Genomic DNA, 16,535 nt, shown 5'->3' with positions numbered 1-16,535 from the left:
TAGCAACTTTAATAATGTATAAAATGGAAGAAGTGAAATGTATAAAGCTGAATAAGAATAGAGAAATCCAATTAGCTATCTTGTGTCTTATGCTAGTTGAACTTGATTTGAAATCAAACACTGGTCTTTCTTTATTTTATAATGTCTTTTTGTTGAGCATGCAATTTCTTCTTGTAGTCCTATATATATGTGATGTGTATGCACTGCTTGTTGATTATAAACCTATTGAAATTTGGAGGAATGCATAAATTATTCTCCAAACAGATGGTGTAAGAGCATTATCATGGAGACACAGAATCTTTAATAAAGGTTGAGATTCAATCATATATTACTTGCTAGCCAGTTTAAAAACTTATCATAAGACTGCTAAGAAACCTGATCTAATCTAGTGAGAATCTCAAATGTTTTCAATGCTCTCATGTCACTATTATGTAAATCAAATTACTTTTGTGTAGGTTATTGATGCATCAAAGAAATTTCAAACTATTGTAATCTTGAAAGTTTATGAATCTATCCATGAAATGTTGTCATAAAACATGACCACGATTGTTTGATAGTGACGTATTTCTAATCTTTTTCAGTTCGTAGCAACCTGTATCTAATTTTAGCAGTTGTAGTCCCATCATGGCACTTAGTAACATATGATTAGCCTTTTTTGATTGCCGTCAATAACTCAATTGAGCTTGCAAAAGATGGGAACATCATATGAATAGATGATTCTGCCAGTGTGGAAGGTCTTGATACTTAATTGTGGAGTTTTCCTCTTCAAATTAATGTGCATTAGCTGCTTGTATTTTTGAACAGTTTGTGGCTTCTAATTTAGTTTTATAAGGTTCTATGTTTGGGTTATTTTGAAAATTGTCCACTAACAATCACAATGCCAGTCATTTTTTACATCTAATTCCAATATTTCTTTCTCCTTTTCTGATTTCCAAAGGCCAGTCTCCATTCGTAGGTTGTGAACCCAAGCCAAAGAAACAAAAGACAAAGAGGAATCTTTCGTAAGAGGGGGAAGAAAGTAGTTCGTTGCAGCTCAGGTGGGCGCAGTTGTTATTTTCTTGTCACTATTTGGAGGAAGTCGTCGTTTATGTAGCCATTGCCTTGCATTGAATGAATGTGGAGGAATATAAGGTTGAAGACTCGGTAATAGTTGCAAAGCATTGGAGGTCAGTCTTCTTTTGTTGGAGCTCCCTTTTTTATTGGTGAGATGCTGCTGCTGCTGCTAATAAGAATTCATTTAATAATTTTATATTAAAATATTTTTTATTAAATAAAATAATCAAATAAAAATCATGAATATCATAAATAATTCAAAAATAAAAAAATATTACATTAAGAAGGTGTCCATAAAATTTTTTTTATTCACCTTATATAAGGAACGAGAAGAAAAAACTCAGCTTCATTTTTTTTTATTCTAATCCATGAATGCAGTAATAAGACGATTTTCATATTTTTCAAATAATATTCTCATCTTAGTTTTTTTCTTAATAGAAGGATCATCTAATTCAAAAAAAATTATCAAAACTGCCACACCTCTAACATCACGGTAGTCCGCCCTTCTTCCTTCCCCCAACCCCCTCCTCCTCTCCTGTCACCTATCCTTCCCCATGTCTCATCCCTTCATTTCCCCCTTCGTCATTGTCACTCACTCTCTTCTCACTCCTCCTTCCCTATCACCTGCCCTCTCCTTCTTTCAGCATTCTTTTTCTTTTCCCTTTCTCTCCTCTCCTCTTCACTGTCGATAGGGTCTGACAGTGGGAGAAAGAGGTAACGTTGACAGGCATATGCAACGAACGATGACGGAGGAGACAGTGGCGATGTAGTTTAGATATTTTTTGAATTAAGAGTATTTGAAAGATATGAATATTTCCTAGAAAAATTATTCAATACAATGAGATTTCAAAACACAAGTAAAGTACGTATTATAAGTAGCCGATCAGTTACTTATTTAGCTCATCTCTTTTAAGTTGGGTCCAAGTTATTCCTTGAAAAATAAAAAAATAAAAAAAATATATTATATCAAATGACGGTCCAAATTATTTCTGCAATGAATACTGATTCACGATTGACATAAAGTATAATATTTACGATGTACCAACTTTGACTGTATTTACTCCCCCCAACTTGCATCAGCATGCCATCTTTGACTGCCTCATTGCTTCAATTCCCTCTATTAATTAATGAAAGACGTATACTGTGCTTCAGAGAACTTCCCCTAATGCCCTCCTCTCACAACAGTCGGGAGGAGCTTCATGGGACCCGAAGCAGTTCCCCGTCACCCCCTGCCCTTTAAAGAACTCTAGGAAACCCCACCCCACCCCCATTCCTTCTTCATCGTTAAACACATTACCCGACAACGTACGTCTCCTGTCACCAATTAGAAGGCAGGTATCCCGTCAAACGGGTGGCAAACCCAAAATACAAAATAAAAGCCCCGTTCTAACATCACAACCTTCGGTAGGCAATCGGACGGACCGCGATGCATGTATCAATCAGCACCAGAACAAGACAAGACGCTTCCATGGTGGGGGGGTTCAAATTTCAAACTCCGTCTCAACTCTCGACGCCTTGCTTTCTCTTCTTTTCTTCTCCACTGTTGCGCGTTGTTGGCCCCAAAGGAGTGTGCGAGGACGCCACAACAAGCACTCCATGAGCTCAGGCTTTGGCTGCTAAGCCCAACCACCTCATCTGACAGAATAGCAAATGGCTGCCGATCCAAACTCGTATGAAGAGCTCCGGAGGCAGAGAGTTAAGCAAAACCTTAAGCATCTCGAGGTAACTCTCCTAATGAACGGGAAGAGCAAATGGTACACGCCCTGCTTGGTTCATTCTTCATCTCTTTTTCTTTTCTTCGTTTTAGCTCCGTTCATTCTAGAACAGATAAGATCTTCTCTGTTTGATCAAGTGTCTTTTCCTTGAACAGACAAAAAAAGATGAACTTTGTTGCATTTGGTAGAGTTTTGACGCTGTATAACGATTATAACATGTGCTTTTGGTAATTAAACGCCTTATATCGATCACTTTTACACGGTTTTGCTCTTCTTTTAGGTTTGTAGATGATTCTTTTAGGCCTCAAATGAGCCGGGTAGTCTCTGGAAAGGATTAATGGGATCTTCTGGAAAGTAGATGGCTTTACTTATCGGTGGAAGGAAACCATACATCATTATAGCTAAAAGTATATGGCCAAATGGCTTATGAGTGTAGCTGCAATGAGAATTAAATCCTATCTTTATCTTTGAAAAATCCAGACGTTTCTTTTCTGTTACTCCAAGCTTGAACGTAATGTAAATAGATTTTGTATGATTTTCAATTCCAATCTTGCATCTAATCATGGACGTGTTGCATTCCACCAGACAAAGTTTGCTGAATTGTCGATCAACTATCCAAAGAACATAACTAATTGGAAATTCAAAATGTATATTTGGACATTTCAAAAATAAAAAAGGGAAAGATAGATTGTTTGGTGACTTGTTTGTAATGGAGTTTCTAAACAAAGTAGATGCTGATAATCTAGTGTTTTTTTTTACAAGTTATTAATTCTTTGCATTTGACATATCTTGTGAAAGCTTATTCCTATGTAGAAGTTGCAAACTCATCTCTACTCTATTTGAATTTCTTCGAACAACCTTATCTTTAAAAGTGCTTTTATAAAAAGAAACCAACAAATGAGCTTGTAAATATAGGTAGTTTTTCTTATAAGCATTTTCGTAAGTATAAACAGTGACAAACGGGGTCTATATGATCCAGTCAAAGTAAGATGAGTTAACAAAGTTCAAAATTTTCTCTAGCCTGATGCTAATAATTGCTTGAATGGTGGAATAGGAATCTGAAACACAAACACATATTCAAACAATTGTATGCCAGACCAGAATTGCTTATTCAATACTACAGAATGATAATTTTAACTCGAAAAACCTACTTATTGATATTAGAAATGGGAGCAAACATATTTCACAATGAAAACATGAGATGCATGTGAATGATATTGTAGAATGAAAAAAAATGCAATATTTTTAATTATCGTAAGTGTATATATGAATAGCATAAAGACAAGGAATGACCTAGAAAATATGTAGGAATTTAGTACAGATATAAATGAGCAACTATTATATTTTTGGTCAAGAATATGATTGGATTAACCAAGGATTGAAATATTGTACTGTATTGAAGTTTCGACATTCGCTTAGTACGGTACTGTATACTGAGCGGTATACCGTTCGATATATATATATATATATATATATATAATATAATAAAATTTCGGCAATGTCGCTTCTCTCTTCTCCCCACGGGGCGATGCCACAGAAAATCGAGGCGACGTCGCCTCGGCAACATCGCCAAAATATTATATATATATATTTATATATAAAAGATTTTTTTATATATAAATATTTTTATAAAAGGTGATGTTGCCGACGCAACGTGACATCACCTTATATATATATATATATATATATATATATATATATATATATATATATATATATATATATATATATATATATATAAACCGCCCGGTAACGAGCGGTCTGTATGTTGGTCTGCTGATGGACCGATATGTATCGCCCGTACTGGGTGGTATTATTCGAAATTGAAGACCTTGGGATTAACAATATTGGCTGAATATTCTTCTAATGGTATTCAGAAGAGGTTATTTGAAATAACATACTGCAATAAGATTCCAAGGAATTCATGACAAAAAGACTTTCCTTGTGATGTTAAAATATAAGAAAGAAAAATACTGAAAATTGTTGTGGACAAAAGTGGAAATCTGCTCACACAGGTGTAAGAGGGATTTCTCCACATATTCACCTCAAAGATTTTTGTTCTTTCCCTACTCCTCTAAGTTCAATGCTTTTCTACAAAATGCTAATATACTTTCACATTACCAAATTGATTCTTATGAAGTTTTCTATGTATAACATTTGAGTGCATGAGGCTCCCGCCAATGCAGGGGGTTAATGCACGCAGCCTTACCTTTAAATATTTAAAGAGACTATTTTCGTGATTCAAATCTTGATCTCTTAGGTTGCAAAGGAGCAATCTTACTATTGTACCAAGGCCCACCCTCTCAACATTATGAGGATGACAACAAGATAAAACATATCAATTATAAGATTTATCAAACAAAATGGAGGTACCATGAAATGGAAGGCAACTTCTGTCAGTTGTTGGACTTGCACAAGAAAGTAAAATGCTTATTTCCGAGTTAGAATGTCAAGGAGGGAGATGCATGAGCTCAACCTTTTTATCTGCCTTTTAGAACAGAGAAAACATAGGTAAAATTGGTAAGATGCTAAGTCACTAAGATTTACACTGCAGTTGTGTAAATCGGAGGAGGAAAATTGGAAGTCTTTGTTTGCCACAACAACTAAATAGAACAGTGAGACTAGAGCACAGAACAAGGGTGCTATTCCATGATTAGGCTGGGTTCATACCTATGTGCCTATCATGGAAGAAGGTGACATGCCATATAAGAATAATATATAGATCTGTGTGAAAAGCAATGTAAAAGAGAATAGATAGCAGACTAGCAGTAGGAAGCAACCTGCCAGTTTTAGAACACTGTAACTTGGGCATTGTAACTTGTAACTTGAATTGATATTAACTATTAGCAGCAGGAAGCAACCTGCCAGTTTTAGAACACTGTAACTTGGGCATTGTAACTTGTAACTTGAATTGATATTAACTATTAGGTGATATACTTCATTATAGCTTGTGCATAATGAGATGCCTATATATTCTTGAATTAATGTGGAAACAATTTCACCACCATGAATCTGTGAGCTTTAGTGCAATATCTTCAGGGACAACATAGATTTTAGCTGAAATTATTCTTTATCTGTAAGGTCAAATGCACAATTTCTTACACACAATCGTTTGCTGTTGCTTGTTTTCTGGACTTAACACTGTTGTGGAAATTTAATTATATTTTAAAAGAAGGATCTAGATGGAATTTGTGACCTGGATTCTAAGTTTTATGACTAATTTTGTGGTAAATAAGAGATCCGTGTTTCCAACTGACCATTGGATAATGTGGTATAAATTCACCATTACTTGGATCAGTTGGTCATGAAGAACCACGAGGATTGATCAAGTTGTCTTGAAAAAAAAATTCCAAAAAATCTGAATAATATATTTTAATGATATGAACATATTTTGTGCTGAATAAAATGACTAGTATTGAATCACATGTTGAGGAAAACCTTGGGAATGTTGGTAGTTACAAATTTTCTCTGAAAAGCATTTTTTTTTATAATTATTCTTACACTTGTAGACGTGAGATGGATATGATTCATGGTAAAGATAGTTTCCATGTTGTATCTCTCTATTAATTAATAATTATTATTTTTAATTCTCTTTGGTGGAGAAGGAATTAGGGATATCACGTATCTCAAAAAGCCTCTTAGAAGTTGCAAAGTGCGAGCATAAGCTATTGGTAAGTTCAGCTATGAGCCTGAGGTTCGGTTTATTACTTCTATTGCAATTGAAAATTAACTTGTTTATTATGTATTGATTATAAATTTTGAAAAATCTTGCTAACACAATTGCACTTTTTTAGCTTATTCAAGAACTTTTATGTCTGAAGTACATTATTTTTTTATTTATTCTTGAGTATGCAGTTGAATTATTGATCAGATATTTGATGTGAAGATTAGGACATTTGTTTAGAGAACTGAAAGCATTCTTGTTATTTTGCTTCTTGGTGCCTGGTTGGTCACTGCAAAAACATACAACGATTGTGCATCTGAATATTCAATATAAATGAATTCTGAAATGTGATGTCTTTTGCATCTTTAGTAGAAACCATACTCTTAAATTAAAGTTTATATGAGACCTTGTTGTGTTCATTAGTTTTTTTTAATTGCAGAAACCTCGTGCAAGCCCCAAAATGAAGAAAAATTTTGGAAAGATGGAAATAAGGCGTTCCTCAAGAGCTAGAAATCTAGTTCCTTCATATCGTGATCAAGTAAGAATGTGTCGTATCATGACAAGAAAAACAAGGCTTGTGTCTTAATTCAAGTACACGCATGGCTTGTGGGAAAAAGGAAAAAAAAGGTTCACATCACAAGTGTATATCTTGACATCTGATGTTCGGTTTTGACTCTGGATTTTAGTCCAAAACATATCCTTCAATAGTTTCTAGAAATACAAATATCTTTGAAAAAATTAAGCCCATGGATTAAGCACAAAAGTTGTCTTCACATATCCTCGTATCCAGCATATCAGAAGACTAAACTTACAAGTGCTATTCTTTGAGATACCATGCAATGCATGTATGTGCACTTGATCCTTTTGTTTATTTTTGTATGTGCACTTGATCCTTTTGTTTATTTTACCAGTTTGGATTAGAAGGAAGGTGTTCAATTTTTTTTTTTTTATAAAGACAGGAGGTCTAGAAAATATGGGTGCTTTCTAGATCTTAGTGTATTTTCTTTTGGATTGGGAGATGACTGTGAATGAATAGACCAATTGTTGGAAAAGTAAAGTTGTACCTTTACCTAGTCTATGGCCGAAATGTCTGGCCAGAAATTCACTGCCTATTTAAAATGCTAAATGATTTTAGCAGGGGGCTGATTTATGGAAGCACCATCATTCTTAACCTAATTCAAAGTAGCACATGAATGTTTATATCCAAAAGTAGGGTATGGTACACTTAGGGTGATTGTAGCCTGTTGCAGTGCCATTCAAATACTGATATTAATATTATGTGCATAACAACTGATAGCAGCAGCATGCTCGACCATTGCAAGCCGGTCCAATGAAATTCCAATACTTCTTGGAGATTGGTAGCAATTTTGTGTAGTAATGCAAATTGTTAGGTTCATCTCGACCACAACTTCACCACTAATGATAAATGAGTTATCTCCCTTGTGTAGCATCAGTGTTGTTTAGTTGATTTAATATGCAAAAGGTCAGATTTCTCTCTAAGGTGTGGTATAGCTCTTTAGCTCTGAGGCTTAGAAAGAAAGGTAAGTTCATGTCATGACAAACTACAAATCCTCTCTTGAACCTGAGGAGCCTGTCACCTGTAATTAATTATTGCTCTCTGCCATTACCTCATGCTGAGAATTTCCAATTACAAAAGCTAGTTCATTAAAGTTACTAAGAAATTTTCCTCAGGTGGATGATATAGAACTTCGATCACATCGCAGAAGGTATCACTTATTGATCTCTACTGCAATGTTTCTTGAAGTATGTTACTTTGATGCATATCATTTTCACCAGATACTGTAAGAGTGAACAACGTGGAAGGGTGTATACCGGAAGAATTGCATCATACGAAGAACAACATCGTGCTGTAGAGAAAGCTGAGGAACTTCAAAGCAATCTAGATCCAATCTACCCATCTTTTATCAAATCTATGGTTCGATCGCATGTGTCTAGTTGCTTTTGGCTTGTAAGTTGTTTGCTTAAATATGAAGCTGAGATATATCATAGTTGCCTAAGATAAGCATAAAAAGGGTTTATATGCTGTAATAAGGGTCTTCCGACGAGGTTTTGCAAGGAACATCTTCCTCCATATGAACTGAAAATGGTACTGGAAGATGAGAATGGAAATGAATTTGATGCCATCTACATCGGAAACCGGACTGGTCTAAGTGGTGGATGGAGAGGTTTTGCTATGGAACACAATTTGGAAGATGGTGATGTCTTGGTATTTGAGTTAAGGGAACCAGCTAGATTTAAGGTAACTTTCTGTGCACCTTTATGCTCTCATCTTTTGTCTGTCAATTTACTGATCAGTTTGCATATTAAACTGGACTTGAATGCTCTCAACTATTATATATTGAATACCACTAGGACTGATAATTCTTGCCTTTCATAATATTATATCTGAAACCATTTAACTAGTAGGAATCAATATGTACACACTTGAATATTTGTCTTGTAGCAGGATCAAAATTGAATTGTCATGAATAGCAAACTAATCTGATTGTTGGACTTAAATAACACTAAATGAAAGTTTACAGTAAAAAAGGGAAAGGGTCTGCTCTTGTGAAAATTTAATTCGGTAGGTAGTGAATCCATTTTATGTCACTCCAGTTTTTGCAGCATACATCTGAGCATATCTAATTACATTACCGAAGGAGAACTTTTACTTATTGGAAGCTGATATCATTCTGACGGATCAAGATATCAAAGATACCATACTTTGATGAATGATATTCGAAGAACTCTACCGAGATGACAACCGGATGCTGCCACACCTACATCAATGTTCATGACATTTACTGCATCAAGTACTGTTGTAGTATATACTTATAACTGGAGTTAGACTTGGGTAGAGTTGTCCATATCTCGGGTGTTGGTTGATATTAATTATCAACCATTGATAGTGAAGCCATTTCTTGTTTGATTATCACAACTGCATCAAGTTCATGACATTAATTATGTGATTGCAGATTTACATTATAAAAGCCATTGATAGTGAAGCTCACGAGGATAAGATTACGAATAGGCATACAGAAGGCACAGAATCACAGGGAACAGAAGAATCTCCGGAGCAGTTACTTGCTTCTCAAAGTCTCAAAACAAGATCTGGCTCTAGAAGAAAACCCGCAAAGACTAAAAAATCTGCCTACAGTTAGATTGTCATTATAAAGAAAGATAGATCATATATTCTGGCATTCATGTCAGTCCATTTTGGAAACATTTTATTGGCCTGTAGAATGTGTGACGTGGTTATCAAGCTGCAGTGAGGTTGCAACCTGGAATAGATTGCGGTTGAGTTGATTTGATGCTTACTGGCTTGGTTGACACTAGTGATCTATCAGTGAACGACTGTATGAACTCCTGGAGGGAAATGAAAGATATGTTTTTTATGTTATATACAGTCTTCCTGTAGCCGATTTGGGCTTTGATAATGATTTTTTTTTTTTAATGTTGAAGTGATACAGGAAGTAGTTGGAGTGATTTTGAGATAAGATGTTAGAATCTTTGCAAATTCTAAACTTAGAGTTGATCTTTTTAGGAGATCGGTATCCTTGGAACTCTACAGGGGTTTCTTTCTTCAAATTGCTGCTCAAGGGCTATAGAAAAGATTCATCTATTGCTTATTAAAAGAGGATGAATACATAACTATTTATAGGGCTTCTAAATCCTAACTTCTAATAGAACTCTTACTCAGGACTTTTATTCCTTTACAATTCATAATGTTTTTTAAGAACAACTCCTAATAGAACTCATATTTAAGACTCATCTTTCTTTACAACTCCAAATGCTTCTTTAAGAAATAATTTTCTAATCCTAGCTGACCTCTTCACCTCTTTAATATGGGTCGGCTAGGTAGGTTAACATTAATGCCCCTCTCAATTAGGACTCTCCTAGCTAGAGTCATAACATAAGATTATTCTTTTATGACTTATACCATCTTTTTCGAATCTTAATAATTTTGTGGAGTGCTTGTTTAAAGCATTCTCTTGGTGTAGATTGAGGATCCATTGCAAATGCTTTTTTAAGAAATAATTTTCTAATCCTACTTGACCTCTTCGCCTCTTTAATAGGGGTCGGCTAGGTAGGTTAACATGAATGCCCCTCTCAATTATGACTTTCCTAGCTAGAGTCATAACATAAGATTGTTCTTTTATGACTTATACCATCTTTTTCGAATCTTAATAATTTTGTGGAGTGCTTGTTTAAAGCATTCTCTTGGTGTAGATTGAGGATCCATTGTAACGATAAGTAATTTTAGGATTAGATTAATATTTTTATTATTTAGAATGACAAGGTTTAATATAAATTATGTTAGACATATTATGGGTAATATTAGAGAAAAAAAAGGTGTTAGGATTTTCTACCTGAGGAGGATGCTCTTTTTTAAATGTGTGTTGAGCTATCGTCGTCGTCGGTGATGATTGCTCATCCTTATCGAGATAAGGAGTGAGTCTCGAGTTTAGAGACAAAGAGAAAGATCAATTGAAAGATCGATCAGAACTGCTTTTGATAAACCCTAAAATTTAAACCCCCATGCCATCATCTCAACTTTCTATGGGCCCAATAAGGAAGTTGGTGAACATGACATGACCATCGAAATCGTGTCCGCTTATTTTTACCAAGCTAGCAAATGGGATGCTTAGTACGAGACTGTTTGTTATGATCGGCTGCTTGTTGACTTGCTTAGTTGACTTGCCTACAAGATATCAGTTTTAGCCTTCAAGAAATAGATGAAGAGTTCTTGACACAATAATAAAGTATCCAACAGCAAGTCCTTTGCATGATAGTGAAGTAAACAAGCGGGAGTGCAAAGTATATGGGATGATAGAAAACCTAATGTGTGTGTGTGACTTAAACCTTTGAGCAGAAGATTATGATTGTGTCTTAAGTTTTGTGTAATTGTGAATGTGAAGACGACAGTAGAACCAACTGTATGATAAATGAAATGGACTGACTATATAGAAATGTAGCAGATGGATTATATTTGAATAATTTTGAAGTAAGACTATCTTTAAAAAAAATAAAATAAAAAGGAAAGATTTTGTTTTTATTGTACGATTAAATAACCAAAATTTGACTCTTTCTTTAGGGCTTATATGGTTGATTTACTCGTCCACTTTTTTTTGAAATAATTTAATTATTATTTTTGAACAATAAAAATCAAGGTAAGCATATTATTTTAGTGTTTGGATATGATAAAGTATCATATACATTGCTTTAAGTATTCATATATTTTCAAATTAGTTCTATTTATCCCAAGTTTTGTACGTATCTGACAGTCCAATTGTTATATATATATATATATACTATCAAGAGTGAGAAACAACAATTCCTTACATTATAATAATTTATACTTTACACTACAACATATTAGTTATAATTTTTTCAAACCATGGCTAAAAATATACTTTTAATGTAGATTTGATATGTGTTACAATTATGGTCACATACGTTTTCCATCACCACAAAAGTCGTCAACTTTTCTTACTTTCTTTAAATGCCCCTCCCCCCTACCATCTACTATCGTGACTCTACTTCCTCTCTACATCTCTTCCCTTAAAAATCTACATATCACATGAGCATAAGAAGAAAAAAAAAAAAAATTTAGATTTCTATAGAAAAATAGTCTCTTATCGTCATATGAAGATTTATGCGCAAAAACCTACGAAATCGAAAAATGCACATGTTAAGGGATGTGTGTTATCTAGGGAGATCGTATATCCTTGAAATCCTATAGATATGTGGGACAGGATGAAGAAAGTCAACTATCTTCCTCTCCAATAGTAATTCACATGGCAGGGGCTACGAAGACGCTCTTGAAATCACTGCCCAAATCTCTTCGCTGTGCGCACCACACAATAAAAAAGGGGCCGACCCTTCTTGCTATCCACAAGCCCCAAATATAGGCTACTGATTGAGGAGGAGGAGAAGAGAAAGGAGAATAGGAGGTGGCAGCGAAATGACCTATGGCTCTTTGGTTCCCTCATATTTATAGAAGCCCTATAGTAACTTAACCCTAATGAATCATGCCCAATTGGGTACTAGATCTCCATCTAACTATCCAAGCCACTTAGATTAGTGGGTCTCTACCCAATAATCTATAGGATCCAATAATTTAGGGGCTTATGGATATATAATAAGATATGAGCTCAAGTAGATATCTTATATTTGAACCTCTACTCGTTGGAACACTTACCATATGTGTGTGACCCTCTAGGCCTAATATCGAGTTGGTGATGAGTCATACTTATCAAAACTCCTTCTGGCTCAATAAATTATTGTCTCCATAATAATTCTCTCGACTCATCGATTGCGAACGTACTAGGTCATTACATCGTAGTCCCTAGAGGATATAGGGGAATCAAATCCATTAGACCTATCTGTCCTCAATTACTATGTATCTAGAGTCATTCATCTATCTAATATCCTAGATATCGTATACCGGGCATGGTGCTATTAGGCCCATACAAAATCTACTCGAGTCTCGCTCTAATCGAATTCTCTCGGAGAACTCTTTCTCTCTTCATTCAAATGACCATGGCTAGGGATTTGCTTAAGTAAAAACATATGAGATATTTCTCTCATGATATCGAAAGAGGATGATCATCTATTGATACTCAATAACCCTCATAAGGTTGGTTGTCACTCCCGATGACTAGCTATGCTAGATCTAGAACTTCCAAGCATATAAGTTTGGTATCAAAGAGTGGAGTACTCATATAGGACATCTTTGGTATCTGAAGTCTAAAGACTAAATACACCATTGGGATGATGAAATCGCTATTTGACAATGAGATATCATCAACTATCCAACATTCCGTGAGTAGATCAATCAGTGAACATATTCTCCAATGAGCAATTACGCGATATCCCTAGTATCCTTGCACAAGCAGCTATGAGACTAGTCGCCTCTATCATATGGATGGGTATATAGCACACCAATCTATCCGGTCATCTTGATGTCCCTCTCGAGTGACCTATGACCGAGATTATTTAGGGTTTGTGTTTAAAGGTGAATCGATCTAATTATTGTGACCTCATCATGATTTGATTCTCATTACACAGATCCATGGACATCATAATACATACAATAAGCAATATAAAGTGAGAAAAATACTAAATAAATAATTAGCAAAAAGAGTATGTATCATGTCATATATATTATCACTCACATGATTGGCTTATAGGGCACCTATGACTAGTAATCTCCCACTTGACCTAAAGCTAATCACCTATATGCTTGATCCCCATCAAACCCTTGTAACGCTCAAAGACAATATGAAATAATGACTTTATTAGTGGATTTATATTGTTATCTTCGGATGGAACTCTTTCTACTACTACATCTCCTCAGGCCATGATCTCTTTGATCAGGTAAAACTTCCTTAGAAATACTTAGATTTTTTATAAGACATGGGTTTTTTTGCTTGAGCAATCACCTCATTGTCATCGCAATATAAGAGAATAAGCTCCTTGTTGCTCGGTACAACTCCTAGATCGGTAATGAACTTCTTCATCTAGACTCCCTTCTTTGCTACCTCTACCGTAGTAATGTACTCTGCCTCTATGGTCGAGTCAACAATAGTATCTTACTTGGAACTCTTTCAGCATATTATTCCTCCATTTAGGGTGAACACATACCTTGAATTAGACTCACTATCATCAATATCGGATTGGAAACTCGAGTCTATATAGCCCTTAACCCTAAGGCTGCTTCCTCCATATATCAATAAAAGATCATTAGTCCTTCTTAAGTACTTAAGGATACAATTTATTACTTTCTAATGCTCCAAGCCTAGATCCGCTTGATACCTACTCGTGACACTCAAAGCTGTTAGGAAAAGAGTCGGCACTAAGAGAGGGGGATGAATTAGTGCAGCAGTAAAAACGTCGGTTCTAAAAATTCTTGCGTACATTCAAAACCAATTTCGGAAACTGGAAAGTGTATGCGAGTGTAAGCATAGTAAAAGCACAGAAAAGAGGAGAGATAGTTTACTGTAAAAGTAAAGTGCTAAAAGGAAACACAAACTAGATTTCTTGTATTGCTGTTATTTTCGAATCCTAATTTTTAGAAAGAGATCGTAAAATCTTATTAACGAGTTCAAAATCCGAAAAACTTCTATCAAGTGCTTTTAAACCATTGACGACATATGAAAAACTGGTGTATATGTCTCCAATGGTTTCGCTTAGTTTTATATGAAATAGTTCAAAATCGTGGATTAAAAGATTGACTTTAGAATCTTTTACTCTACTTGTGCCTTCGTGTGTGATTTCGAGAGTGTGCCATATTTTGAAAGCCGTTTTGTAAATAGAAACCTGATTAAACTCAGTTTTATCCAAAGCGCAAAATAAAGCGTTCATAGCTCTCGTATTTAAAGAAAAAGTCTTCTTCTCCAAATCATTCCAATGGTTTATTGGAAGAGAAGACCTTTGAAATCTATTTTTGATAATATTCCATAAATCGAAATTTAACGAAAGCAAGAAATCTCTCATTCGAGTTTTCCAATATGTGTAGTCCATCCCATTGAACAAGGGAGGACGAATGAGAGAGTGACCCTCTTAAAAGCCGAAAAGAGCTATTTCTCTTTGGGTGTTAAACCAAATGAGAAAAACGAGGCTCTGATACCAACTGTTAGGAAAAGAGTCAGCACTAAGAGGGAGGGGTGAATTAGTGCAGCAGTAAAAACGTCGGTTCTGAAAATTCTTTCGTACGTTGAAAATTGATTTCGAAAACTTGAAAGCGTATGCAAGTGTAGGCGTAGTAAAAGCACAGTAAAGAGGAGAGGCAGTTTGCTATAAAAGTAAAGTACTCAAAGGAAACACAAACCATATTTTTATAGTGGTTCGATCATCGTGACCTACATCCACTCTACCAATTCCTCTTCTGTCAAGGCCACCGGCATCCACTATCAGTCTTCCTTCAATAGGCGAAGACCAACCACCTTTTACAACTTGATTCTCCTTTTACCGGGTTTAGGAGATAACCCTTACATCCCCACTTACTCCTCTCTCAAACTATTCTAACACTTGGAACTTTTGAGAGGAGCTCACATAAGATTGTAGCAGCGTTTCTTTCTATTTTTACTCTCAAGTCTTGTGTTAGTTAACCAGGGATAAGAGGGGTATTTATAAGTCTCAAGTTGATTCAAACTTGGAGCCTAAAAACATCTCATCTCTGGTTTCCTAGGTATGGGTGGTACCACCGCTTATGCTGGGCGGTACCACTGCCAGTGTCAGTCTGACACTGACACTACGTTGGGCGGTACCACCACCTGGCAACCTACCATTGGGTAGTACCACCGTTCAGACTAGCGGTACCACCACCTGGCACCATACTAGGGGACTATGCCATGACGATGTCACTTCTTGGGTCACTATTTGGGCATTTCATTGGGCCCAACACAGTCCTTACATGGGCCCAACTGGCCCCTAATTGGGTTGGCCGAAATCCAAACCTAATTATGTGCTAACTACGAAACTTAAGGCATACACTAAGCTAAACAAGTCCCCAGGTCTTAGTTTCTTCCGGTGAGCTTCCGACGATCTTCCGGCAAACTTCCCACGATCTCTCGACAATGTTCCAACAGACTCGTAGAAAGCTCTTGGACTTCACGACGATATTCTTTGGCGAGTTCCGACGAGCTTCTTGTTGAATCTCGTATTTTGATGATAAAACTAATTGATATGTGTTTATGTTTTAATCTGCGTTTCGAGTGACACGGGATGCTTCGGTCAAGATGAGATAATTAAAACAGGAAAAATCATGTTGGGCCAGAGGAACATGTTAGAAGATTCGACCTCGGGCCGGTAGATCAGTCGACGTGTCGACATAAGGCTTTAGGTTGTGGATTCGGGCATCGGGCCAAGAAGAGCGAACATTGTGCCAAGGATATCGAAGTTGCGGAGTCAACTAGCCAATTGGGCAATAGGCCGCAGGAGAGGACGATGCGCCGAAGAATCAGACGAAGCGTCGAGGGACCAATGACATGCCAAACAACTTGATTATTACTTAGTATTAATTGTCTAGATCGAAGTATGTTTTGCATGTATAGGATTAACTATAATGGAAGTAAGATATGTAGTATGAGTTGTGCCGG

The 16,535-nt window shown here is 35.9% G+C and overlaps 1 protein-coding gene across 2 annotated transcripts; it reads left to right on the top strand.

Moving 5' to 3' along the window:
- Positions 1-2,565: 2,565 nt before the first annotated feature.
- LOC103974440 (B3 domain-containing protein Os05g0481400) lies at positions 2,566-9,832 on the top strand. 2 transcript variants are annotated; one of them, XM_009389276.3, is made up of 7 exons: positions 2,566-2,775; positions 6,374-6,439; positions 6,872-6,970; positions 8,125-8,159; positions 8,230-8,401; positions 8,486-8,692; positions 9,408-9,832. In XM_009389276.3, the coding sequence occupies exons 1-7, from the start codon at positions 2,704-2,706 to the stop codon at positions 9,591-9,593; spliced, it is 837 nt and encodes a 278-aa protein (XP_009387551.2). In that variant the 5' UTR covers positions 2,566-2,703; the 3' UTR covers positions 9,594-9,832. The 2 variants fall into 2 exon arrangements, with proteins under 2 accessions (XP_009387551.2, XP_065046286.1); XM_065190214.1 differs by lacking the exon at positions 6,374-6,439.
- The last annotated feature ends 6,703 nt before the right edge of the window (positions 9,833-16,535 follow it).

This window comes from Musa acuminata, chromosome BXJ1-1 (assembly GCF_036884655.1).
Source record: "Musa acuminata AAA Group cultivar baxijiao chromosome BXJ1-1, Cavendish_Baxijiao_AAA, whole genome shotgun sequence".
In the NCBI taxonomy this organism is placed as follows: domain Eukaryota; kingdom Viridiplantae; phylum Streptophyta; class Magnoliopsida; order Zingiberales; family Musaceae; genus Musa; species Musa acuminata.
Note: the sequence above shows the minus strand (reverse complement) of the source record. Positions and strands in the feature narration are given on the sequence as shown.

Bases quoted from the DNA above. Each gene is read 5' to 3' on its own strand.
- LOC103974440 (XM_009389276.3), top strand. From the start codon at position 2,704: ATGGCTGCCGATCCAAACTCGTATGAAGAGCTCCGGAGGCAGAGAGTT. The intron at 2,776-6,373 runs GTAACTCTCCTA...TTGGTGGAGAAG, and splicing joins AAAACCTTAAGCATCTCGAG to GAATTAGGGATATCACGTAT. The intron at 6,440-6,871 runs GTAAGTTCAGCT...TTTTAATTGCAG, and splicing joins AGTGCGAGCATAAGCTATTG to AAACCTCGTGCAAGCCCCAA.